General features: G+C 36.1%; 4 protein-coding genes across 5 annotated transcripts; 1 reads left to right on the forward strand and 3 right to left on the reverse strand.

Annotated features, from left to right (window-relative positions):
• Nucleotides 1-19: 19 nt before the first annotated feature.
• LOC117618947 (U-box domain-containing protein 24-like) lies at nucleotides 20-6,357 on the reverse strand. Of its 2 annotated transcripts, none has more exons than XM_034348734.1 (5): nucleotides 6,296-6,357; nucleotides 4,073-5,455; nucleotides 3,454-3,757; nucleotides 2,409-2,896; nucleotides 20-1,678 (listed from the first exon to the last, which is right to left on the reverse strand). In XM_034348734.1, exons 2-5 carry the CDS (start codon nucleotides 5,306-5,308, stop codon nucleotides 680-682), a joined length of 3,027 nt encoding a protein of 1,008 aa, XP_034204625.1. In that variant the 5' UTR covers nucleotides 5,309-5,455; nucleotides 6,296-6,357; the 3' UTR covers nucleotides 20-679. The 2 variants fall into 2 exon arrangements, with proteins under 2 accessions (XP_034204625.1, XP_034204626.1); XM_034348735.1 differs by lacking the exon at nucleotides 6,296-6,357 and adding an exon at nucleotides 5,609-5,914.
• Nucleotides 6,358-7,909: 1,552 nt separating this feature from the next.
• LOC117618949 lies at nucleotides 7,910-8,989 on the reverse strand. Its single transcript, XM_034348737.1, has 2 exons — nucleotides 8,301-8,989; nucleotides 7,910-8,046 (listed from the first exon to the last, which is right to left on the reverse strand). The coding sequence occupies exons 1-2, from the start codon at nucleotides 8,892-8,894 to the stop codon at nucleotides 7,951-7,953; spliced, it is 690 nt and encodes a 229-aa protein (XP_034204628.1). The 5' UTR covers nucleotides 8,895-8,989; the 3' UTR covers nucleotides 7,910-7,950.
• A 2,595-nt stretch (nucleotides 8,990-11,584) lies between these two features.
• LOC117618948 (ras-related protein RABA3) lies at nucleotides 11,585-13,830 on the forward strand. Its single transcript, XM_034348736.1, has 2 exons — nucleotides 11,585-12,112; nucleotides 13,096-13,830. Exons 1-2 carry the CDS (start codon nucleotides 11,844-11,846, stop codon nucleotides 13,541-13,543), a joined length of 717 nt encoding a protein of 238 aa, XP_034204627.1. The 5' UTR covers nucleotides 11,585-11,843; the 3' UTR covers nucleotides 13,544-13,830.
• Nucleotides 13,831-18,264: 4,434 nt separating this feature from the next.
• Nucleotides 18,265-20,485, reverse strand: LOC117619519 (AAA-ATPase At2g46620). Its single transcript, XM_034349496.1, has one exon. It carries the CDS (start codon nucleotides 20,024-20,026, stop codon nucleotides 18,578-18,580), a length of 1,449 nt encoding a protein of 482 aa, XP_034205387.1. The 5' UTR covers nucleotides 20,027-20,485; the 3' UTR covers nucleotides 18,265-18,577.
• Nucleotides 20,486-27,345: the final 6,860 nt, after the last annotated feature.

Genomic DNA, 27,345 nt, shown 5'->3' on the forward strand with positions numbered 1-27,345 from the left:
AAAATATTTAATCTCTGGGTTGTTAAAGGCAATTGATTCAAACATCTTCCAAGTCCTAAATGACAGATATGTTTTTCAGCAGCTGCTTCAATGAAACATTCAGCATATACTGCATAGACAACACTTATTCTAAAGGACACAAATTAACCTGAAAATTTATTTTGAATTTTTGAACTTCTTTTCCTATGTATACACAAGAAAGAATCCAGATCCTATATTAGAAAAGAATTTAATTGTGGTTGAAAAAATGGCCTCAGCTTCCCTTACCAGTCCACCAGTGATGGCTTACACTGATTTATCTTCTCCTTACACCATTATACACATATCAAGCTTCAAATACACAGACAGAAACCAACTTCCTGGAGCACCACATGTATGAGCCGCAAACCAACTTCCCCCTGGTCCAACAGCAGCAGAATTTAAATTCTCATTCGGATCTTGATGCTGCGACTCGAAAAATAAAATTGCATCCATCCAATCACACGTCACTGAAACCAGATAATGACATACTGACCAGAGAGCCATGCTTATAAAAATATGAAGGGCTCCCATGTCTATAGCTTTGCATGGCAAGTCCTCCGGTAACTTTTAGTGATCGTTGTGAAGTTTAAAGCATAAAAGTGAATTTATGCTTGATCTCTAAATCATTGACATATGTAGCTGTAACCATGAAGTTCCTTCAGAAATAGGAAGACTGATCATGAAGCACATTCAAGTGAGCAAGTATTCTAGCTGCCATAGATTTAACACTACCACTTCCACGTTGAGTTAAGTCAACTAAAGGCATCTGAGCTAACGATCCAAACTTCTGTTTAAACTCCAGCAGCCGGAACATTCTTTCTAGAGCATGTAGAGCCTTCTCCTGCGAACTAGGGTAGGGTTGAACAAGAAATTTTATTATAGGTGGGATGGCATTTGCGTCTGTAAGCACCTTACTACCAGTCTGCAGTCTCTCACCTTCAATTAAAGTTAATAGTGCATCTAAAGAAGCTTCACACGCTCCAGGATCAGGTTCTTCCAGAATCCTAACTAGTGGTCCCACTGCATCAGCCTCCACCAGGCAAAATGACGAAACAATGCTACATATTCCTCCATGAACAGGGCATCCAGTTTCTGGCGGGGCCGAGAAGCAGCAGAATCCTTTGCGGTTAGGTAAAGACCTGCTCAACAGTGGTGAACTCTCTGAAAATCGAGAAAGAGATATGGCTGCACGTTTTTTTGTCAAGGAGGTTCCAGACTCCAGCAACTGTACGAACAAGGGTATAATTCCAGCTTCAGCTGCACTCTTTTGCCATTCCAAGTTTGTTGAAACAGTGAAACGACAAATGGCTCCAACGGCATTCTCTATCAACTGATTCTTATGGGGACCATTCTGCTTGCCATTCTGGAGAAAACTGAATACGGCAGGTAGTGCCCCAGCATCCACAAGCCACTGTGTGATCTTGGGGATTTCTGGAAGGTTAGAGATAATGCCCATTGCAGAAGCAATCTCTTCTTCATCGTCAGAAGCTTTGATGATCTTGAGTATAGTCTCAATGCACTTCTGATTCACATGCTCCAGGATGGGGGTGGATTCACTGCCACCTTCTACTAAGCAAGAGAACAGCTTTACAGCATTTGCTCGTAGGTTTAGGTCATCATTCTCACACAACTGAACCAATACTTGTATTGCGGAGGACTGTAAAAGTAACCAAATCAGTTAAAGCTTATCTACCAGAAGCTGAGTAAATCAAGTTAGCGTCTGGTAAAGATGTTATTATTCCAAGTAATGAGATAATTGTAAAAATGGAACTAGGAATTTAAACTCTAAAATTCAATAGGCTGCACCTGAGTTTACATTTTCTAACTTCGTAGTGTATCAGCGTAAGGGATGAAAATAATCAACCTCAACATGGGGTAAACCCATCAGGAGGAGACAAGAACTAAAAAAGATGTCAGAAAATGTTATTAACACGACCTTCTCTTAATAAACCTTCAATGAGTTTCTTTTTCATTATTATGGGAATTTCGAATGTGCATCATTAATCCAAATTGGGCAAACACTACCCTAGTTGTTAAAGTTTTCACGAGTGTGATTTAGGAAAGTTGATTGATGATGACTACTAATTGCAAAACATGAATCTCAATGCAGTTTCTCAACAAAAAAAGGCCTGCAACTTGAAGCTTCACCTAATGTTATTTCAGTTTGATTTCCCTTCCAGGTCTTTTCTGTTAAGAAATAACATTAAGTGAAGCTTCAGCTTGCAGGACTTTGCACTACCTCCCAATTTCTTATGAGACTAGCCACCCCTGGATATTCTCACGCCATTCAAACTTCGAGATCCCATTAACATTCTACTAGTAGACTTGTGTAGGCAGGAAACCAATTTTTATTGAAATAAAAATGTCTTCTAGAATAAAACACACACCTGTATCAACTTGGTCTTGATACTTATAGCAGAGGGGGATTGACACAACGTGTGGAAGGTGCGAATAATGCTTTTCTGTACATTAGGGCCCATCAAGTTAATCAAAGAGAAAAGCTTTAAAATATCTTCATCCGATTCCAAAAATGAAACAGGTGTCTGGCTGGATTCTAGAGACACTGACATGGCGAGGTGCATAATTGTGGCTGCTAAATATTCACGCAAACTTGACAATGACGAGCTAAGATTGAAAAGAAGGTCAAGTAATGGGCGCTCTGCACCTTCTCGAATCATCTGCAGACCATTTTTAGGTAAGCTTGAGAGGTTTCTAAGAGCTTTAACAGCCACAGTTTTAATTGGAATGTCACCATGTGAGACCAAATACAGAAGTGGACACAGTACTCCTCCTTCTATCAAAGATTCTTTATTGTGGTCAGTCAACTCCATCTCTGCCAAATTTGATGCCATGGCCATTTTCACATCTTCTGGTCCTGAATATAAAAAAATGACAATTTTATAGCAACAAACCTTCATTACTCATAAAATGAACCGTTGACACATAAACTGTAGCAAACATACAAACTGAAAATCACATTGCCATACCTAAGGCTAAATTTTTTGATAAATATAAATATAAAATAGATAGAGCACATTTAAGCTTTCATAAACCACACCAAAAGATCTCTTAACATACAATTAAATTTAACATAATCATATTCAAGGAAGCAAACATGTAAACTATTGGAATTCTATTGAATCAAGCGTAAACTTGGATCCCTGATGAACATATTGTAGTGATAAAACTAAGATTGCTAACCTTTTTTACCACATACAATGCTAAAATTCAGAAGGAACCATTACATATCATACTAAAGGTTGCAACAATGAATTTGAACCCAGAACTTGTAGGGTTATTTTAGTAAAGGTTGCAACATTATTTTAGAAAGATCTATTTTACAATCTGCATGAGGGGCTTCTTATTATACAACCTAAAAAAAGAAGAAAGATCCTGTACAAAAGAAATTATTATGAAAGAAGATAAGAAAACCTGCAGAGAGACGCTGCAGCAAATGTGTAAAATAATTTGCCTTTGCCATCTGTATAACGTTCTGATCAGAGAATGATAGATTCTCCAATAGTTCTCGTGCGTCTTTGGCAGCCCGATTATCGTCACTGTTGGACATGGTAACTAATAGGAGTATGGAACCTTGAACCTTCCCTATTTGCTCTCTTATCGGATTGCTTTTGGATAATTCCAAAAGTAACGCCACTGCTAACTTCCTTTCCTCAACACGGCGGCCGAGTGAACGAACAATAGATTCAATGCCATTATCAGCTTTGTTAATTCTTTCCTGCAACGTTAACTATAAGGTTATAGCCATACATGAGGGAATTAAGAAAAGATAACGTAGAAAAATAAAATGTATTTATTACTACAAACAATAAGCGCATGTTTTTCTTCTTTCTTTTTGTGTAGGCAAATGAAGAACATCATTGTTCATTAAAAGAATATTATTGCACAAGGGGCATTTTACAGACTTGTGCGTCTGTTGCTAGGCATTATATATAAAAACACAGAGGGAGAGAGAGAGAGAGAGAGAGAGAGAGAGAGAGAGAGAGAGAGAGAGAGAGAGTACACAATGTAGTTAAGGTAAGCAAAGTATTACCTTCGCATCATCACTATCCTTCACCAAAATGCATAGGTTCACAAGAGCATGGTTCCTTATCTCAGGATTTTTAACACCAAGAAGTTGTATGAGAATAGGTATGTAGTTCTCCAGTATGACCCATTCCTTATGCAGATCTCTTTCTTTACAGAGATCTAGTAGTTCACCGAGGCAATGAAGCACTTCTTTGTCTTCTTCAGACTGGAGTTTTGATTTCAAGGAAGCAATCATAATCATAGTATTCCTGTCTTTCCATTCTTCTATTGATTGCCGCAGAGTTTTATTGGGCCGTAAAATTGATGTGTCTAAAGAAGTCATGGTCAGGGGGCACGATGTGTTCCCATCAGCAAACCACTTTTCTATAGCACTTCTCTCAAATGTCTGTCCAGAAGAAGTTTCCACAGGGTCCACCATAACTTCCCTGGTGATTGGGCAAATAAATGATTGAAGCGGTTCCAATGGTTGACCACCCAAAGATTTCCGCTTAATGATATACTTCATTTCTTTCTCCCTAGGAGATGAAGCTGCATCAGCCCTTTCTAATAGAGCAATTATCTGTTCCATCTGTATAGCTTCAGCCTGGTCTTTCCTCAGCCGGGCATTTTCTATCTCGCTCCTGAATTCCTCTAATTCCTTCTTTAACACTGACCTCTCAGTTGAGATTCCAACTGCCTCTGCAATGAGAACCAGCAAATTATTGGCATAAGAACGATCCATATTTCTCTCCTGGATTCCAGAATCAATTTTGTCCAAAATCTCTTCCTCTGCTATTGCTGCCCTGAACTCAGCTCTCTGCATATTGTCACAAAGCTTTTCAATTTCTTCAATTATGCCAGATGAAAGATCTAGAGAAGTCAGGGGAAGAAGACTTAAAGCCCGACTGATCTCTCTCATTATGTCCTCTAGGCGCTTAACTATATTACGGCAATTCATTAAGAGATACACTTTGTTTCTCTTGCTGCACTCATGAGTCAGTTGCTTTGCAGCTCTGATTTCTCGGTAAAGAATCTCCATAACATTGTTCAAGCTCTCAGAATGAACAACAGTTTTCTTGTTCAACTCTCTTAAGATGGGGACTACCCTTACCACATAAGTTGCAAGCTCCTTGAAAGTATCCTTCTTAACAAGGACATCATTGGCAGCAGCTACAATTTCAAAAATGGCCTCTACTGTTTGGGAAATGACTTCTGAAGCCGGAGCAGATACAGCACTTGAAACCAAGTCCACTGCCAACATTTTGCAACTCACTGAAACTAGCAAGCGAGATCCTCATTTCCCATTTGACTGCACAATTGACAAAAAGTGGCAGAAGCCCTCTTGCAGGACAACAACCAGAAGCTTTTGATCCAAAATAGTTTTCATGCCCATGCATTCAGTTTCAATCTGAAATATCAGAGTATTTGCTTAGTCTTACTCTTGCTACACTACATTGATTATACTTGAATTTATTTACTCATATACATCTGGACCAACTCCCCATTCAGTCATGGAGAACCAGGCAGAAATGAAAATCACACAAAAGTAAAAGTCACATACAAATTTCGGTTTGGTTGCTGAGAATTAACAATTAAGTCTTGTATTCTTTCGTAATTTTGAGATATGGAGAGTTCCGCTCAATGTCCCTAATCCAACCATTAGTCTCCATTATTGTACAGAAACCAAAAGACATGAGTAACACTGAACCTGTCATTTTCTTCTCTAACCTTCAGTTTCCTCTGCCATCAAAGGGAAAATCGTTTTGTTTTGTTTATCAACAAAGGAAAGGCCGAAATTAAGCTCAGCTATAAGTTTGTACTGGCAATAAGTCTACTCAGTCTAATTCCCTTGCTTCATTAAAAAAATAATGAAATTTTGTACCCATAAAAACCCTTTCATTACTTTCTCTCAGCAACCAAACAGAGTTAACATACATAACCATTCATTCTTTGCTACTTTCTCTCAGCAACCAGAGTTAACATACATAACCATTCTAGAAAGCTACTGTTTTTTTTCTTTTTCTGGTCAGAGAACTTGAAACAAATACTAGTAAGTTCTAGTCCTAATTCAATATACTGAAATCAATAATGCTTCAATTTCCAGCTTATTTCTTCAAATTTAGGCTCAAATTGCAATTCAGAAGGACCCCATTAAACAGCAAGCATGCAATAAAGCAGAAGGCCAAGACCCTTTTAGTCAACAACAAAGTCTTCACTGATTCAAAAAGAAAAAGTTTAAGAGACAGACCTGGGAAAGAGTTTATGCCCATCAAAATTCACAGCACCATCAATCTTTTCAACACAATTTCTGCAGAAAATGCACCCAAATTTCCCGTGAAAATTATCAATCAACTCACCACAGAGGCCTTTCAAAAATGGAAAGGAAATTTGAAAACTAGGATTAAAAGAAATACCTTTTCTCTTTTTTCTCTTCTTTTCTGTTTTTGGGTAATTTAGGAAAGTTGCAATCTGAAAAATAACTTGTCTTTAAGTTTGTTGCCTCCAAGTGGAGACTCTCTCCCCCAAGTCCCAAGTCTTGACCTTTTCCTTGAAGGATTTTTCTGAGTCAAATTTTCACAGAAGTAAAATGGAGAAATTATCTTTCTGGGTCTTTGCTCATGTTACCGTTGACTGAAATACTATATCAAACTTGAAGATTAGATGAGACCAAAAAAATAAAAAAAATACCCAACTTCGTTCCAGAGGTCAAACAAAAATAGCTCGCAGCTTATCCAGCCTTTGGAAAACACATCACCATGCCACTGCCGTCCGTCTTTGAAAAGTATGAAGAAGTTCTTAAACACGTTTTCGACCAAAAAAAAAAAAAAAGAAGGCCCGTTGCCATCTCACTGGTCAATCACGTTTTTCCTTTTTCCACAGAAAGAGAAAAAAAAAAAAAAAAATTCTTTTGAACTTTAAAACGCACTTACTGTCCATTGCATTTGTTTTTTCCCATTCGATTCATTCAATTCATATGTCGTCCCCACCCCAGGGTTGAGCTGCCATATAGTTTTCGAATAATTTTAACGTTTTCCTTCATCTTTTTCATTAAAAACTGAATTTCTATTTAATGATTTGTTTCTTAATTTTCTTATTATTTTATCCACATCAGGCGATAAATTTTATTAGATTAATAGAAGTACTAGTATTAAAAGAGTTATCTCAATAACAATATGATAGACATGACTAAAACTTCTCATGTGACCTAATCCATCGAAAAAACTGAAACGATCCGGAGAGAATCCACATTTATTTTCACTTTTTTAATCCTTTAAACTAGAAATCTATTCTCACTTATTGTCATTTCACATACAAATTTGTGGCGTGGTGATACTTCAACGGTTGTATAAAATAACGGGGTTTCATGCAGCAAAAAGAAATAAGCTCTCTCATGAACTGAATTCTTTTGTGCATTAACACAAAATTACCATTGGCATGTTTTAAGGCACATTGTGCTGAGTCGTTTTTAAGACATTATTTGCCCCCACTAATCGTATATATGATTTACTGAAGTGCAGTAAAATACAACGCAGAAAGTACATCAACTTTTTGTTGCATTATAATGCACTGACGAATCCCCAGGATTATCATGATTATCTCCACCCACCATCATATTCTACACCCAGCTGAATGCTGGTCATGAACCTTTGAAATTTTCAAGAAGTAGCATATGGTGAAAAGTGGAAAGCAAAGAAAGGTCCATGGATGAAGAATTCAAATGGATTTACAAAATAAAGAGTAAAATTTGTAATGTGCAACAGATTACAGAAAATCTACTCATCCCAATTTTTTCTTTTAGGTACTTGGTATGATCATTGTCTCTCTTTCAACAAAATCTAAAATTTTATACCAACACAATCCATTTCCGGGAGGATTAACAAATTTCACTGAATTGGTGAAGCATTATATGATGTGTTCAAAAACGACCAACAAGTAAAATGTTGTTCTCCTCCTGCCCCAAATGATCCATTCCAGTATTGAAAAAAAATTTGGGCATTTCTGCAATTGTGGGAAACTGAGAGTGATCATCACCAAGAATATCCAGAATATTATGAAAAATATGAGCTTTGATGAGCTTACAAACTTATTTGGATATCCAATTTGAATGTTGGACAGCCATATTATGCATTCATACAGCACAACTAGTTTTTGCATTGGTCATAGATTGTAAAGTTGCAATCTTTACGTTCTTTGGATTGCCTATGGCATCATACAGCAAATGAAAGTAAGCTTTCATGAACCAAATTCTTTACCTTCTTAGCAGTCCCGGACAACTCATTGTAAATCCTCTGGAACTCCTCCAACACTTCTTTCACAATCCCCACCTTATTTTTCCTAACCAGCATCTTCACCAAACCCACCAAATGCCTATTGAATCTCCCTTTCTCTGCCACCAAGTTCACTACTTGGCCCTTTTCTTTCTCACCCACAAAAGGGTTGGCCAAGGCAGCTTGGACTTGCTTATTGTGGAGCAATTTCAAGAACTTCTGAATGTCCTTCTCAACCAAATGAACAGAACTGTTGCATTGAGCTATGTCTAGCAGAGCAGCGGCATACCCAGTTGCTGGTTTTCTATGGAGATCAGAGGATGATGAAGAATTGAGAGAGAGGGTTGCAGAGGAGTTCAAGAAGGAGGGGGTTGAAGATAAAGAGACAAGCTTGTGAGAGAAAGAGGGGGTTTTGTTGGAGATTAAGTTGGGTTTGGTGGTGGAGTGAAGGTGGGATTGTGGAGGAAGTTTGTGTGTTCTGGGACTTTGAGGATTGAATTGATGGAGCTCACGAGATGAGGTTGATGAGAGAAGGGTAGGGACTTTGAGGGTTGAGACAGAGCTAGACAGGGTATCCATGGAGGAGAGAGGAAGAGGATAAGTTTCAGGCTTTCAGGTCAGCCACTAAATGTCAACAAATGGAGATGAATTGCCTTGAAACCAATTTCTCTGAATTATTATTTGTGATTCAAATTGACTTGAACGTTGCAGGCTTGCAAGCTGCGGAGTAAAACTTTGGCAGTTGGTAAGCTGTGAGGGCCCACTCACAAATAGGCCATTAAGCAATACCATTAAACCCAGCCCATTCCAGCCCATAAATCAAGTGGTACATCGGTGCTCGCGGAACAGTTTTTCTTACATGTAATTTCATATTTGGGTAAACTTGTAATATTTTGCAAAATGTGCTGGAAAAATGGTGGATGCTAATTTAGCATGGAGAGGAGAAAAGTAGGAAAACTGCAGCTAATCCCTTGAGTGGTAGAGAAATTATCCCAAAATATATATTTTTTGACATCAAAAGATCGTTTGAGAAGTACGTACTCAATTATAGTTAAAAGTGAAGCACATAAATCTTAGTATTATACGTGAATTTTTCTTGTTTTAGTCAATCTGTGAAAATGTGGATCCATTCTTCAATCACTCAGTTTTCAATCCGCTATTTTGATCGTGGATTTGCCCATATCCTTGATGGATCAATGCCATACAAACAAGTTCCACATTGTTAACTTGTAGGTAGGCCTTCCCAAACATAATATTAAAGCAATGCTCATGTATGTAGCAATAACTACAAGCATTGGTTGGTGTCCCCTCTGTTGAAAAAAAAAAAAAAGGGGGTCTAATTGCTATTTTTAATCACACAGAAATTCAGAAATAATTATTAAATTCGAACTTAAAAATTAATGCATACTTATATAATATGGTAAAAAAAAAATCATATAAGATGGATTACAAGAATCTGAATAATTGAGTCGAGGCAAGTATTGGACACTCTAACTTTAAAATGAATGACGCCCCACATAGGTACTTATGGTTACTGGCGCTCGCCTCCTAGGATACAACGACTCATGTCCTTGTAAAAGAAGCACTACAATTCGTAAGGACTCTTTGAACCAAATTATGTAGGAAACTCTCTCACAAACCATAATCAGTGACTATACTAAGACTCTTCGTATTCAAATGGATAAACATTAACTGAATCAATTCAATTTTTTAATTGCATGAAGACTACTCTATTTATAGATACTAAAGAATTCCAAAAGGGTATGTCCCAACACCCTGCTCAAAACTTTATATCAAGGTCGTCCCTGAGATTTTGAGGGTCCTGTGCGAAACTTAAATTGGGGCCTCACATAATCTAATACGAAAATACTATAAATAAAAATTTGCCATAACTTAATGTCATAAACAATTTTTTTATAACTAAAAGTCACCATTAATAAACATGTAATGACAATCAGAAATCAAATTCATAAAAATTTAAATGTTTCCATTTGATAAAGTTAAATATTAGTATGTTTAGTACAAAAATAAGCTCCGTGTGCCCCTATAAAGTCCTTTGCTACCTCCAATAAGCAATATGTGTTTAATAGAGAAAAAAAAAATGGCAATCACAAATTAAAGAGTAGTTGCACACAAATGTCATTAACAAATTAGATTATATTGCATTAAACACAAAACCAGTAGAAAGACTTTGGGCACCTCTGTTAAGTGGAAACGAGCTGGAAAGCCAACTCCACTACAGACACTTTTGTGGAAATATTTAGCACGCTATAGTATATATACAATTCTTATAAATTAATATATATATATATATAGTATTAAAAATAAAATTCAGGGGCCCTTAAGAATCAAGGGCCCTATGCGGTGGCGCCACTTGCACCACCCTAGGGTCGCCCTTGCTTTATATTCCTCTAAGAATTGCCATTTATCATCACTCATATTTCTTACGAATGTCACTGAACCAAATATTTTGTCGGTGCAAACATCACAAAGGTTGTATTGTTCTGCAGGCAGAGAAAAGCATAAAGAAGTTCCACATGTTGGAATTTCAGTGTTATTATGAAAGTACATTGTTGTAAAGATGTGATGAGTTCAAGTCTTCTTGGTAGAAAGAGTTTCTTTTCGTGATCAAATTCAATAAGGTAAGAGGTGGTTGGATTATTGAAGTAAAATGCGGACAAACTCTACAAAGATATTCTCAAATAAACTTATTTGAAGAATTTTTTAAATGAAATCTTGGCTCTAAATTAATTAGTAGAGACAGACCTTAACCAAATAAATTAATAAAAAAAAACAGCTGCCTGTGTACTTTTATTATGTATAGCATTGATTTTAAGAGATAAACGTACAAGTGCATGTCTAGCTACCCAACTACCCCTTGAGAAGATAAGAGGAATATACATAATGTAACATGTCATATCGGATTTTATGATGAGAAAGTATTTTTGAAGGGCTTCCAATGAGCTGGATCATGAACAAGACCAACCCATTAAGCACTCAGACTGGCTTCAAATGAGTGAGTTTATTATCAAAGACCAATCCATTTTTGCTTGTATTGTAATGATGAAACCAACTTTTATGAAAACCCCAATTGACTCATTTGTAAGTAAATATGCTGCTTAATTTAATTGGATTACTTTAATTAGTAACTCCCAAACCCCAATTTCAGAACCATTAAACAAAACTTGTACAGCTTTTGACTGACAGAGTTAGCCCAAATTATGCACAGCACAATATACTATATGATTTAATAATGCACTATGCATTTAAGAGAGAGAGAGAGAGAGAGGGACAGCCGTTGTTTTCATTTCTAGCTCTCTCTCTCCTTCCACCTGTTATTGACAACCCTGTCTTGTCTTCTCCTCTTTTTCTCAATCTTTTTCCTGTTGTTTTACTTGCTCCCACTGACATCCTAGACTAAATAAAAGACCAAGTCTTCCAAGTCCAATTTCAAAAGAAAAACAAAGAGAGAGAAAGAGCACTGTATATCATCTTTTTGATCATTGATTGTTAAGTTGTACTGAGAAAATGAACCAAGAAATGAATGGGGTTGACGCTGATCAGGTTCAGAGGGTAGCTCAGGAGATTAATGGGCAAGAAAAGATAGACTATGTGTTCAAGGTGGTGGTTATTGGAGACTCAGCAGTTGGGAAGACTCAGATTCTGTCCAGGTTTACTAAGAATGAGTTCTGCTTTGACTCCAAGTCCACAATTGGGGTTGAGTTCCAGACTAGGACTGTCACCGTTAAAGGCAAACTCATCAAAGCCCAGATCTGGGATACTGCTGGCCAAGAAAGGTTTTATAAATCTCTAGCTCTCTCTCAACTTTTTTTACTTGAATTTGAATGGTGATTGAAGCTTAAGCACTATTGTATGTAATGCATGGAGAATGCTGCTTTCCCAGACTATCTGACAACATAAAATGATTGCGTTGTTAGTCTCTCAATCCGAACTATTTTAATTTTATTCAGAATGTGTGGTTTAAATTCACAATCTGACAACATTATTCATTTGTCCTGCAGTGTAAGTAAGTATGTGAAGAGAACATTACTATCTATAATCCATAATCCACATTACTATGGAAGCAGATGTAACTGTTCAAGCACATTAATATAATACTTTTTGGTTTAAAACTTGTCCTCTGTGTAGGGTATATGAAACATGAATTATGAATATATGATTAGAGGTTTTAATACAGTGTATATGTGACATAATCAACATTTGTTTCTGATCAAAATGTGCAATAAATAAATTAAAAAGGAGCCTTCCCTATTGGTGGATTTGGGATCTAGGTCTAGCTAGTGGCACTGTGCCAAATGAAGATAAGACCAGCTTCCCAGCTTTTGTGCTTTTGCTATCAATGTAGTTTTGCAACATGACAAAAATGAGTTCATTAGTATGAGCCCATACTTACAGACATACAGGCTGCTTCTTCTTTTTTCTTTCTACTTTTCTCTAGATGACAGACATGAATGTGCACAGGGATCTGTATAAATGGTAAACAACCTGATTTTATGCTGGTACTGTTGTTATGTAGAGCTCTCTCTCTCTCTCTCTCTCTCTCTCTCTCTCTCTCTCTCTCTGCATATCAGCAATTTCAGCAACAACATTAAATGTACTGCACAAGTGCATTCAAAACTTGCTGCTATAGAACCAATCTCAAAATTAAATTTGTGGGACAGAGTGTAGGTTGATCTTATTTATTAGATTTGGACAAGAATTGAGAAAATTTAAAGACAATATACTTAAAGAAAAGCATGTTTGTTGATGGTCCTTGTAGGTATAGAGCAGTAACAAGTGCATACTATAGAGGTGCATTAGGGGCAATGCTGGTGTATGACATTACCAAGAGGCAGACCTTTGATCATGTTGCTAGGTGGGTGGAGGAACTCCGGGCTCACGCTGACAATTCGATCGTGATCATGCTGGTTGGGAACAAAGCTGATCTTGGGGAGCAGAGAGATGTGCCCACAGAAGATGCAGTTGAGTTTGCTGAGGATCAAGGGCTGTTCTTCTCTGAGACATCAGCCTTCAGTGGTGAGAATGTGGACACTGCATTCTTTAGTGTCCTAGAGAAGATATATGGGGTGGTGTCTAAGAAGGCATTGGAATGTGGCAATGGAAACAAATCCAATGGGGTTGATCTTAAAGGAGCTAAAATTGATGTTATTTCTGGGTCTGAGTTGGAAATTAGTGAGATGAAGAAATTGTCTGCTTGCTCTTGTTGATCTAATTGTATTACGTGAGGGGGTCAGTGGTATAATTTTTCAACTTGTTTACTGCCACATCAAGGATGAGCCATTTATGTTTTCTTTTCTTTCTTTTTTGAATTTGTTTGGTTTTGAGTAACAAGTAAAAAAGAGGCTAAAGGCCTTGAAGGGAAAAAGTAAGTGTCAAATTCTCATTCCGAAATGCGGAATGTGGGGCAAGTAATTTATCACTGGAATTATAAGTCTTCTCGATTGTAATATGATTGTAATTATCATGATTGATCTTTGAATTTAATTTTTCTTTATACACGCAAGCGATATTGAGAGAGGGGGACTCAAACACAAGAACTCAAGCCTCAAACACAAGAACTCAAGTGCATGAATAATTATTCTTAATCACTTAAGCTACAAGCTTCTTCCATTTGAATTTCAATTAAGAGCTTAACAAATGAGCACTTACTGCATATGGCAGAGATACGTATAGTATACACAACATGGCATTTTGCATAATATGCCAACAAAAGATCTGCACGGTACTTGATTGGTTGGGTCGGGCGACCCACCTCCATCAATACAAAAGAGATGTTTTGTAGGTGAACTGTCAAATGTGGACCTTGGCATTCGGTGGCAGGGCCCGAACCATTGGGCCTTCCTTTCTTTCTTGTCAAAATCTGGGCCCTGGTCAAGTAACTCACTTTTTTTATAAGGTTGGAGGAGCAATGAAACGGTGCGTTTGAAGTGGCTCAAGGTGTGTAAAACGACAAGTCGTCTGTCTGTTTGATGGAAAATAATAGAGTTGGACTGCATTGCATTATTTGAGCGCATTGCATGAATGCTGAATGGTATTTTTCCATGTTTGGGGTTTGCATGGCATTTACTTGAGAAAATACAAACTCCATAAGTTTGAGATTTTGCCTTCCCAAAAGAAACGAATAAATAAATAAACTTGTAATATGCAATATATTTAACTGAATCATACATGTCACTCAAGCACTAAATTTATTTACTTAGTGGGAAGTGCTTTTCGTCAAAATTTTCTCCGACCCAAGACTATTACGTGCCGCTTAAAGGGTGTCAATCTACCTCACATGAGCCTGTCAAGCAACAAATTACCCACCAAAGAGGCTAAAACACCCTAATTTACACAGCTTGAAAATAATAGTGCCCCAACATCTTCTTTCTTTTTCGTTTCCTTTTGTCTTTTTGGGCAACAAATTAGGGATCTGTATTCACCAAGGTAGTGTTGGTACAGAAAAATCTACAAGCATCACCCAAAAACATCATTTTCTATCAAATTTCCTTTCTTTCTTTTTCTTTCTTTTTGCTGGCAAAGTTGAAGAAGTTTGTTGAGCTTGCCCATCTATCAATCTCCAAAACAGCATCAAACACAATCATGAGTTAGGTTATGGGTAGCAAACTCAAAAGTAGAACAACATATCATATAAAACAAGGTTATAAAATTGGAAGGAAATCATTTTCCTTTTGAAGTATCTTGCATAACATTTATGATATTACCCTTGCTTAGCTTAAGCACTCATTATATCCCAACCACTTAGGCTTTAGCAATAATGATGCATTACCTTTTGGTGTAAAGTTTAACATCAAGTTCATGTAACTTATTTATTTACTTATAAGCTTTAATTGGTATGACATCTCACTAGAAAATGTATGTTTTCATGAACTGATGTGGCATGATTATTTGTTATCATCGATGATTTATGGCTAAAAGGCAAGGTAATGTTTGGTTTATTTGAAGCTAACAATAATTTTACAATATACTACTTTAAAATTGTGCCCGTGAATTATAAGGAGTGTATGATGATATTTTTAGAATGTGAATTATATATTCGAATAATTTTCACTTAGAGAAATTATCAGACTTCTTTTAAATACAAGTGTTATTGAGGAATGCGGGCTGGGTATGGGTGCCCAGCGTGACAAAGAGAGAGGGATTGGAGTTGGGAGGAATTGAAGGAGGAGGAAGGCATGGGTTGCGGTCATGGAGGAAGGAGAGGATTGTGGATGAATTTCCGAATTTATTCTCATTTTTAACAGAAAATTTAATAGAATTTGATGGAACCAATGACACAACACGATACATAATTGGAGAACCTTTACAACTGTTTTTGAAGTTGAGAAATAAAAATATAACTACAAATATGGTTTGGAGACTATTGCTGCGATTAAGCCTAAAAAAATTCCTTGAATTGGTTGTTGTGGGACATGTATAGGGTGGCAAAAGGAGTAGGCTTGATCATGCTGTCTGGAGCAATTTGGTCCACGTCCATATCAGGCATATCATCGAGGCATTGAACTTTTAATTGATGAGATAAAAGAACCCAGCTGGGCTGTCTCAGAACATACCTGAACTGATACCCCTTATAATTGCAATATATATATATATATATCATATAATGATGAGGAGGTCGAAAAGTAAGTAAAATCAACATAAAATGAATTGGTTAATTATTTTGATTTGGAATGTATATGTATAAATTTAATAAATAAAAAATCAATCATGAGACAACATTTTGCAAATAAATTTTGTATTGTTGGTGCAAATTATAGTCAAACATATATACATAAATGGAGATGATCGAGCTGCGAAGTTCATTCTTGTAAAGTATCGTATTGCCAAAAATTGTCCTTCTAATTTGATTATAAAAAAGAAAGATGATGTCTTTCTATTTTGCTTTTTCATTTTTTTCGTGTGTTAGGTACGCCTATCAGCCTATTTATTTTTGCAGGGTTAACATCCTATTTATTTATTTATCATAATTTAGAAAGTTGCTTAAATTGTTGGTCAAGGACGATTTGGCCAACTTTCATACAAGTTCATAACAGGACTTTTGCTTTTGGAGGCATCGCATAAATCAGCTTCTCAAGAAAATTTAAAAAAAAAAAAAAATCATAGCTGGTATGAAGCACATTAAACTACATAAAGAGATGACTAATATTTTGTCATATATATAGTGTATATGTAGTATGTTAGGTAAATGGTAACGATCGATCACAATTGGCACATTCATACATAATTTTAAAAGGAAAATACTTGCCCACTTTTCTAGAAGTAGGAACTCCTATTTTCCTGTCAATCACAGTTTGACATGTATGAATTATTTTTGTATATGTGTCAAACTGTTATTTGCAAGAAGTAGGAATGGACTCGAGTGCAGTGTCCATTTTAAAATACACCTAGCTTAACAACATAATATATAAAATAGTTCCACAATAATAGCATACTTTCACACCTTTGTGTATCTAAAATGAAATAGCAAAATGAAAATGACTTATGTTGATGTCCAAAAATGAAACTGACTTCGAAGTGATCCACCTTCAGTTACGGAAGATGCAAGGTGTATCTGCAAAGAGAGATAGAGCAATTGTAAGGCTTTAGGCGCCGGTGTGGTATCGAATTAAGACTCTCTAATACTTAAGTTAGCTTAAAGATGGAGTGAATAAATAATTGGACATAATAAGAGTCCTAGTGCCAAATTACTGTTATCTCGTGCTTTGGGGCATGAGCTCAATTTATAGAGGAGAGAGGTGGACCACCATGGGTTATAGTTTCGATACGAGGCTTCTAGACATTGTCCGAGAGGCAGCTATGTGTCCCTGTGTTAAAGTAGCACGACAGCTGCCTTTGTTGAGCCGAATCAATAGGTGAAGTTGCCGAAGGCTATCCTTTGATGATGGTCGCTGTGAGTTCTAGTGACTAAGCTGGGTCACGTGGGTCATTTGTTTCACGTGTTATAGTTGAGAGGTCCGATCAGATATGGTACAAACAAATAAGCATTTGACAGACACAATTTTCTCAATAAATTTACAATCCTCATTTTATATATAAGAAGAAGAAGAAGAAAAAAAAGAAGCTTGAATCTCCCATAACCACTTCTCAATGATTTGGAGAATCATTTTGAGAATTGACTAGCAAACGAGTATTAACTTACCATTATTCGAGGAAACAAATGAAGACGATGAACCAGTTGTCCATGCTTAATTGCTGTCCATTTCCTTTTCTTTTTATTGTCATATAAATAAATATCATATGTTAATTCTGATTTCAATTTTTTTGCTTTCAAAATTTTGGCTGATTCTGCGATTTAAAGACAAAAATGACTTGAAAAGGAAGCAGGATCAAATACCATCATGACCAATGATGAGAGCAGAAAAAAACAACCTTTAAAATTAGCAACAAAGAAAAAGGAATATCATTTTGCACAAAATAGTCAAATGCAGTGACATCACTAAGACATTGTTTGTTTGGTCACTTGCAGTAGCTTAATCTATTTTTCTTTGATTCTTCTGTATTGTATTACTAATTTGTAAATATTATAGTAATTGCTATTTGTCATATAAGATTTAAGGTTAAAAATAAACAGAGCGTCCATTTGTGAATGCATTGACTTTGTTAAGCATAATTTGATTGCTGATTTTTTGGTGTTATACATTACTAATTTTGCATCTTGGTTCGTGTATGCTTGTAAGGTAATAATAAAACTTCTTTAGATAAGACTCCAATTTGGCCTTTTGTTGTTTGAAACTCAGACATGATAGGACTAAACTAACCGTAATGTCTGGTATACAATGAATTTAACAATCGTACAACGCGGACTTGTAATTCAAGTAAGGGGTAAAGAAGAACTATCCCTATTCCTGAATTCCATTTCCCTTTCTGTAATTCATAAATAGCTAATTTTTTTCAGAAAATTAAAACAATGTCATTTACATGTTCAGTGTATCAACAAAAGGCAGTGCATTCCAACAAAGGGAAGAAGAAGAGGAGAAAGACAGAATCACATTCCCAATTGTGTCAATTAATCTATCCACAAAGCATCCAATCCCAACTAACAAATATCCAAATATCAAACAAATATCAAAACAAATTGTTGGTTTTTGGTTCTAATTAAATTAAGCTGTATTCTGCTGCATTTCCCCCTATATTGATTCTCTGTTCTTCCAGAGACCCAAGGGCAATGTCCTCCCAATTACAACTCGACACGTTGCATCGAACATGCCCCTTCAAAACATAGCCATTTCTGAGCCGTCCGATCAGCCATCCCTGTTCGCCGAGCCAGCATCGAACGACTGAGAATGAGAGCTCTTGTTGCTCTTCATCCTCAAGAACCCATACAACTTCCTAAAGTCCCTAACGGTATGAGCGCCTTCCCCGCAAAACACCCCGCCGGGTTCAACCATTTCGTCCGCGGACTTTCTCGACCCGACATCAAACCCCACCCGCCGCCCGAACATGCTGATCCCCCTCCCATCGCCGTCCGTTTGCAGAGCCGTGATGACCGATTTAATGGCCCGACTCGGAGAGTTCCGGTTCGCGATCATCAACTCGCCGATCTCGGCCGGGCTCAAACTTGACCCATTCAGAAAAATCTCCTCCACCTGAGAAAAAAGCTTGTGCTCTTTCACCCCCAAATAACTCGTCGCTAGATTTTTGAAGGCTCCGAAATCGCAGAGCGGAAAATGGATATGGACGTCGATCCGACCCGGCCGCAGAAAGGCCGGGTCAACGTGGTCCTTCGAGTTCATCGTGAACACCATGACCCGCTCCTCCGCGCAGCACGAGTTCAACAACCCGTCCATGAAATTCGAAATCCCCGAAAAGCTCAAACCCGTCGATTTCTCGGCGAGATATCGGTCCAAATCCTCTATCACAATTACCGACTTGGTCGTCGTCTGCAACAGAAGCGTCTTCAGCTCTGAATCGTCTTTGACTCTCGACAGATCGAGATCGTACACATCGTAGTTAAGGAAATTGGCCATGGCGGCCACAAAGCTTGATTTTCCAGTGCCCGATGGCCCGTATAGCAAAAAGCTCCGTTTCCAAACCCGACCCAGTCTGTGGTAATATTGCCTGGCCTTGAGAAACGATTCCAAATCGGATTTTACCTTGGATTTGAGATCGGCTTCCATGGTTATGGTCTCCAAGGTCGATGGGTGCGTGAACGGGACGGCTCTCCATGCTCGATTGGGAGCATCAACGTTCATGAAAAGCCTCAAGTCTCGTTTTTTCTGCTCCAGCTCATCAGCGACGACATGGATGTGCTGCAAATAAGGCCTGAGAATCCGACGCTTATCGGCTTTTCGAATCTTCAACACTAAGCTTCTGCTCGTACTGTCTGTGCTGGCCCCTGTTTCCCATAGCACCTTGGCGCCGAGGAAGTCGTCTTCGATGGTCTGGTTTCGGTCGAGCTTGAGTACAATTTCATTGGGTTTTTTGCCCGTGACGAGATTGGTGAAATCCGATTCTTCAATGGAGGTGAGAGAGTTGAGATAGTCGGTGACTCTGCCATAGAGGTGATTTTCCTGCATGCTTTCGTTGAATTCTGGGACTTTGAAAGATTGGTAGACATGGAAGCAGTCTTCGAATCGCCTCCACCATTTCTTCACAAGAAAAACCAACCCAGTTTTGTACAGAGCCACACGGATTGCTACAAATATACAGACGGTTACAATTACAAGAAAGAATGGGTTGGAAAGAATCATTCTTTTTCTTCTTTTGAAATTTTGGGGCAAAAACCCAGTTCCCAAAACCAAAAGGTTGGGAAATTTGGTGATCTATAGCAGAGCTTTTTGTGGTGAAAAGGGAATTTTCATAAGTCTTTTCCTTCTTTTTGAAGGGAAAATCATGGTGCGTACAGAGAGAGTTACGAATACACTTGGGTTCGGAAGAAGAAGATGAGTAAATGGAAATATGGAGAAAAAAAAAAAAGGAAAAAAAAGGGAAATTTATATACAGATGAGAGAAGATGAGGAATGTTAAGTGGGGAAGGGATTGAAATTTGAAGGTAGAGTATTTAATTGGAAGACGGCTACTTGCCGGCAGGTTTCGATGGGTCAAAGGCGGAGAGAGAGAGAGAGAGAGAGAGAGAGAGAGAGAGAGAGAGCAAGCAAATTAAGCGAAAGTAAAGGCTAAAGCTGTGTTTGGATTGAAAATATTAATATAAAAAAGATTAATGAGAGATTTCAAATTGTCCTTCATTTGCTAGCTGCTGTCCAGCCCATTGATGATGTGTTTTATGGGCCTTTCTTTATTAGATTAAATGCAAGACTTTTTTCTTTTAATTTTGAATCTCTCTAATAATTATATATTTCTTTACCATATAGTACCAATAATCCAATCATATTCTCAGCATATATGGTATAATTATTTTTCTCAACTCACAGATATATGAAGTTTCCAACTCAGAGTGTGTGGAAAATCATATTCTGATTCGGTTTTGTAATAATAATTGTTGGTCTACCAAATGGGCAATTTAAATTTGATTTTTGATGCTAATCCCCACAAAAGAAAATTGATTCGAATTATTAGGTTTTTTTGTTTTTTGTTTTTGCTTTGTATATTCTCTCACATCTTTATCTTTTTTTTTAAATCTCCCGTGTTCATCTTTACTTTAAAAAGAGCGAATCATTGCTACTTAACAAAATGTGAGGCCTACTAAACATTAAAATAAAAACTCGATTTCATTTTATGGTAAAATTACATGAAGGGATAAACTTCAAATTAGGACTACCAGCTAATCTAACTAGGATTATATGACCGTACTATCATATTACACTATAATTACTCTTAATCTAATAGTATTCTTCTTCAACCAAAGATGCCAAGATAATGAAGCACTAATATGCCGGCGGTAATGGGCGTCACAGTTCAAAATGAACAAAAAGAAATAAAAATTTAATAGCATATAATAGGTGAATACGGTGAATAAATGGGGGAGTAGGGTTATCGCTACTCTCTAAAAATTGAAAAATATAAATAAATACAAAACCGCTTTATTTGAACAAATTCATTCAAGTTTTAGCTACACGTATCCTACTAGTATATGTATTCGTATATTCTTTCCTTGTTCTCATATCAAGTACCCACATTATTTAAATTTGCCACCTCTCCATTTTTGTTTCTTTTGGGCTTATAATCATCAATGATCCAAGTGTCCATAGCTAGCTGGTTGAAGATACCACCAACCTCTATGATCTATGGAGCTTCTTATGTCATTTATAAGATCCGAATTCAAGTGAATATGTTATGACGTTTTACTTATAGCTGTGACATACCAAGAAACAACAACCAATACTCGTTTGCCCTAGTTTTTTCTCCATATGGAAGGAGACCAACCAGGTTAGCTAAAGTTTTGTCAATTTTATGGCCGAATATTCAACGCTAAATTCAAACATTTTTGAAATTCTTATGTGTACGCAGTCTTTTTTCTTTCGGTCAATACGTGTACGTAGTCTAAGTGTGACAGATACGAACAAAAATGAAGGCGAAAAAAGCCTCCTTTTTCTTTTGTTTCCTTTTAGAATTCTACACTACTCATTCATCAACTTTCAAAGTTGAACTAGCGTCAGCACTACACTTTGAAGGGTTCAAAAGGCCAATTTATCCCAACTTGTGTATCATCAACTTTTCCTTTTGATTTTGGCGGATTTTAGATGACCAAAAGGTTTTCCATATGAATTTTGTTTTTTTGGATTAATCGACACGAGATTATTCTTTGATTCCTTGTAGAATATTTTGGCCCCGAAATGACCGAAAGCCGGTGCAAATTTGTAAGGCCAGTGAAAAGTTGATTAAGATCGAAGATTATTATAGAAGCTTTTGGCATGACGCTATTGATAGAGAGCTCCACGTTGAACTTTTTACGTGTGGAAAGTTCATAAAATAAAATGAATATTTTAGAAACTGGATTAAATAGTTGATTGAGTTTTGACTAGGTCACTTTTTTCTTTCTTTTTTTTTTGTTTGTTAAAACACTAGGTCATGTTAATTACTACTGATAATTTAATTTGCACATCAACTTGTTACTAATTGAGCCGAGTCTTATAACTACGTCATGTAACAATACTTTTCGTCCGTACACTCACCACAAAAATTCGACTCTTATTATTATTTTTTCATATCTTAATAAAAAGTAACACAAATTCTGTGGCATATGATTAACGAAATATTATTTACAATGGTATGATTAAATAATTAAACAAAAACTCTTTATTTAAGGCTTAATTTTTATCTTATTAGACGCGGCTTAAACACGGGTTTGGGTGGAGCAGATATTGTTTGGCTCACTTGAGAGAGACTTTGAATATCCATGAGAAGATAAAAACAAGGCACTGGCACTTTATGCAAAAATTGCAAACTCCTTTCTGCCTACGCCATTTGGTTTTGAATGTTATTTTATGTTCATAGCCCCATTAATATTGTCAGCTTCCTATTAACTTTAAACACTTTTGTTTAGCCTTAATTTTCAACCCTACGATTCCCCTACTTTAGTTGTCGGTTATTGGACTTCTTTCTTGTAAATGTTGGTGCTAATACAGACAGCGTTAGTATGCGTGACGACTAAGTCACCTTCACATATATAACTTCCTAATTAAAATAAATCTTGTATACCAATTCTTTTGAAGAGTGCTCGGGACAGTCACGGACATATTGTGATAAATACATGGAAACTTTTAATGAAACTTTTTAAAAAGTTTATTTAGTCAATCATCTATTATTTTAACACAAAAGATTGGAAGGAAATGCATTGCATAGCATGTTTGAGTGATTTAAGTTGATTATATTGCGAGCTGACAAACTCTATGACCTAAAAAATCTAGAGTAATTAATGAAAGAAAATTAAACACCCTCTAGTAATTTATTTATCATTTTTACTACAATATTTTACACTTTATAAGTTGCATGGTAAGATGCACGAGTAACTTTATTTCACGTTATTCATTGGACATCATGACATGGTACATGTTCTTATATTTATAATTTATCAAAAATTGAAAAATAATTAAAGATGTAAACCAACTTGATTTGTCATGAAAATTAAGCACTTTACCATGCTTAAAAATTAATAGTGAAGATTGAAAATTAACTAAGAACACAAATAAAGTTATCCAAAGAAGAATTAAATAGGAAATAAAGAAAATGATTATAGAGATTTAAGTAATTAAGCAACAATTTGAAGGAGAATTTAGTAATGTAAGTACTTATAATGAATAATAAAATAAGCAATAACATTAAATGGATTAAATAGGAAAGAAATAAATTATATTAAGTAATTAAATATTTGATCAACAATATAAAACAATAAGTAATTATTTTATATTTTGAGAAACAACTTGGAAGAGTTATAAATATCAGATTCGATAGATACTAATCACAAAGTGATGGCTAGCGTGGTGGCTAAGAGGCTTAGAAGTTGGAAGCGGGGAGGGGTTCGAACCCCTGTGTGCCCCTAAAAAACGATAATTTAGCCGAAATATCGGCGAAATTATCGATATTTTGTTCACTGGGTGGGATAAGGGAGAGTCGTCACATTTGCAGTGGTTGTGGCTGTAGATGATCACCAAAAACTATCTACCAATTAGAATTTTTAGGTATAAAACAAAAAGAAGCAAAATCAATAAGACAAATGATTCTGTTTGTAATTAGGTTGTACCTACAACGTGTATGTATTTTGGAACACACAATTTGATGGGTTAAGGTTTCGTGTATGTATTTTGTGGCAGTTGTGTTGCAGGGTTTCAACATCTTTTTTCGTGAAAACTCCATCAACAGTTGAGAAGATATTATTGACAGCCATCTGTTTCTTCTTGAATGAAAATTCCATTTTGTATTCGTCTGAAATTTTTTATTTTCTGACCTTCTCGATTATGCGCGGTCCTAAATCAATTTCGAAACTTTTTTTAATTTTTCTGGCAATGTTTATTTGGGTCAATAGATTTTCTTGGCGAATGTAGCTTAGAATTGGAAAATGAGATGGACTTTGCTTGAGCCATTCGATCCATCGAGGTGGCCGGGCTGGCCCAGTCCAGCTTGCTAAGTCTCATTTGGTCCAGATTCTGTCCATGGACGACATGATTCCAAACGTGTGAGTAGATATTGGGTCGGACCAAATATAACACAAGTAAGAGCCTTTTTTTTTTTTGTTAAAAAAGATCATTTTTATTTTTTTAAAATATAAGTGACAATATAAACTACATGAGATGGGGGCTTCTCACACACAGTGCTAAAGTGAAATTTTTTAAAACATAATGAGCTAAAATTTTGATTTTGATTTTTTTGCCCAGAGAGCTAAAAATTTGATATTGCTTGATTTAGATTTGAGATTGGATCATAAAGCTAAAGACTACCATGTATCTTCAATTTTTATTTACCCCTTCAAATGACCCAATGTCCTAATTTCGAATTAAGGGTGTTCTCCATTTGGTTAAATTAACCATGATTTAAACTAATGTTATTAAAAAAATAATAATAAATTGGCTAGTCGATGGATAGAGAAAGGGGAATTATAATAAACTACTAAATGGTGTCTTAGGGGTTGAAACGTCCCCACCACCTTACTATTGTGGTAAAGACCCATTGGCTTGGTTAAATTACTTTTGTTTGGTGAATATTTCGTAACATGACATAAATTGGAGACTTAAAAATTAGATTGTTTGCATCACTAAACTACTGACCTTACCAAGTGTTATGGGACAATAGAACTTGAGAGTTAATAAAGCCAAGAACACATCCCAATTCAATTCTTTTTTCCTACGGCTATAGCACGAGCAAGTTTGACTACTAATTTTGATTTTGACTCTTTTTTGTGTGTGGTCAAAAGTAGGAAGACCCGGCCAAGTTTGGCTATTGATTTAGTTCTTTCGATTTTCTTTTTTCTTTTACGGCACAGAAAAAATTACACAAACATTAAAGTAAGTTGCAAACAAACATAACAACAATTACATTTGAGCAAGTGCACATGCTTAACAATAGAGGGGAAAAAACCATTACATTAGTCACTAAATAATAGAACCGCAACACATCGGAGCATCAATAAATTTTCTTACAAAAGAAAAGTTGGTACATCTACCCAATATGGAGGTTGCATGGTCTTCTCCATAAAAGCGTTAGCATCTGAGGTGTAAGGTTGTGAAAAGCTTTGACGTTCAATGTCATAAACACCAAAATCAAGACGCAAAAGCTTTTTGTCATAACCTCCTTCTATACGTTCATAATCATGGTTGAAGTATATGCAATTCGGTCAACATCCTGAAAAATTCGAAGCCACTACAAATATTGAAAAATTATCACTCAAAAAGAGAGCAACATCTCCTAAGGTGTTTTTCTCAACCCACTCATACTTGTCGTCGAAATTCAATTCGAGTAGTTCAACTTTTGTCGTCACACGACATCTATCTTTAAATGTAATATACCTTAGAACCATCAGTAATTCTTTATCATTTGAAACCACGAGATATGTCTTTTGCACCTCATCAGATTCAATGCCTTGTGCAACCAATTGTTTATTGGAGATACACTGACTAGTAATATCAAAAGAAAAAAGTGTACCCCCTTCTTCAACAACATAAAACTTATCTTCAACATGAACAACATCTTGAATAAAGGACAAGCTTTCATCAACGTAAGTCCATGTTGTGTCTTTATTGAGTTTGATGAAAGCCAATTTACCCCTTCCCTCATATGTGGCAACAACAATGCAATTGTTGGGATTTAATATTGGATCCGCTGATATTGTAGCCTTGATGACAAATGCGGCAATCACTTGTTCATGCAAAAAATTACCATAATTACGGTCTTGTGGAGGAAGATTGATGATGGAATCTTCTCTCTTTTTCTTCCCCTTAACCCTATAAAATAGATTTATTAGGGTTACTACCAAATTCATGTTCATAGCTATTAACCATCCTTTTGCAAAACCACAAAATCGCTTCTTTGGCAATTCGAATTGCACATCAAGGACATTGTCAATCATGGGATTGTATAAATTCCATGTAGCTTTCTTGGCACTCTGAATCAAGAGCATTGGAGGATGAGAACAATCTGAGAAGATGGAAAAATAAATAAATTATAGAGATCATAGTTATGTAAAAACATATATAAATTACAGATACAATATTAATAAACAGTTTTTATGCACGAAACAAACCCAAAAAAAAGTATTGAATGCATATTTTCAAACGCCTAAAAAAAAAAAAAAACAACCACCCTATATCTCTATTCATGTCATGCATAATTAAATATATATTTAAGTAAATAATAGTATGAGATCTGGAGATAACATGGCATGTCATGTCATGAATCTAAGTGAAGTATGCAAAATAAAGATCAAGTTTGAACAGTTGGCCTAAAAAAGATGTACATAATTTGATGTATGCATAAGTAAGATATCATAATACCAAATACTGACATGAACATAATAGTAATTTGATTTTAAGAAAACATACCTGAAGTCATACGTTCAAACACTTAAGAAGAAGATTTTGTTATTTTGGTGAGAACCCAGAAGAAGAAGATTGAAGATCGTATGTAGGTGTTTTCCTCACACTCGTTCATAATTTGGCTTATAACACACTCTCATGGACAAATAATATGACTCCCTAAAAGTCTTATTTATAATGCATATGTCCTAGGGTTACATTGGTAGAAAATATGATTAAAATAAAAAAATCCTAAATCAAGTAGAAATTGAAATAGAAATCTAAAACCACAATAATGCATATGACCTAAGGTTATAGTTTTGTTATAGTTTTGAGTTATATCAGTTGAGTTATAGTTTTGGAGAAACGTAGTGGCCACCACTGGTAATAATTAATTACCGAGAGGAACAAAGAAACCTCTCCCTTTCATAATTCATTTCACCCCACCAAACCACTTAAAAAGGACTGCATCGACCCAGAGGCTTAAGACTCATAAGAGATAGCACTAGCACTGTTGAGTGGTAGTTTTAACAACACAGATCTTCTGATACTTTGCCAACCAAGTGTGTGCTTCTTCTTCGCTGCTGGAAAGGTAAAACCTTTGT

Source organism: Prunus dulcis, chromosome 2, assembly GCF_902201215.1.
Source record: "Prunus dulcis chromosome 2, ALMONDv2, whole genome shotgun sequence".
NCBI lineage: Eukaryota > Viridiplantae > Streptophyta > Magnoliopsida > Rosales > Rosaceae > Prunus > Prunus dulcis.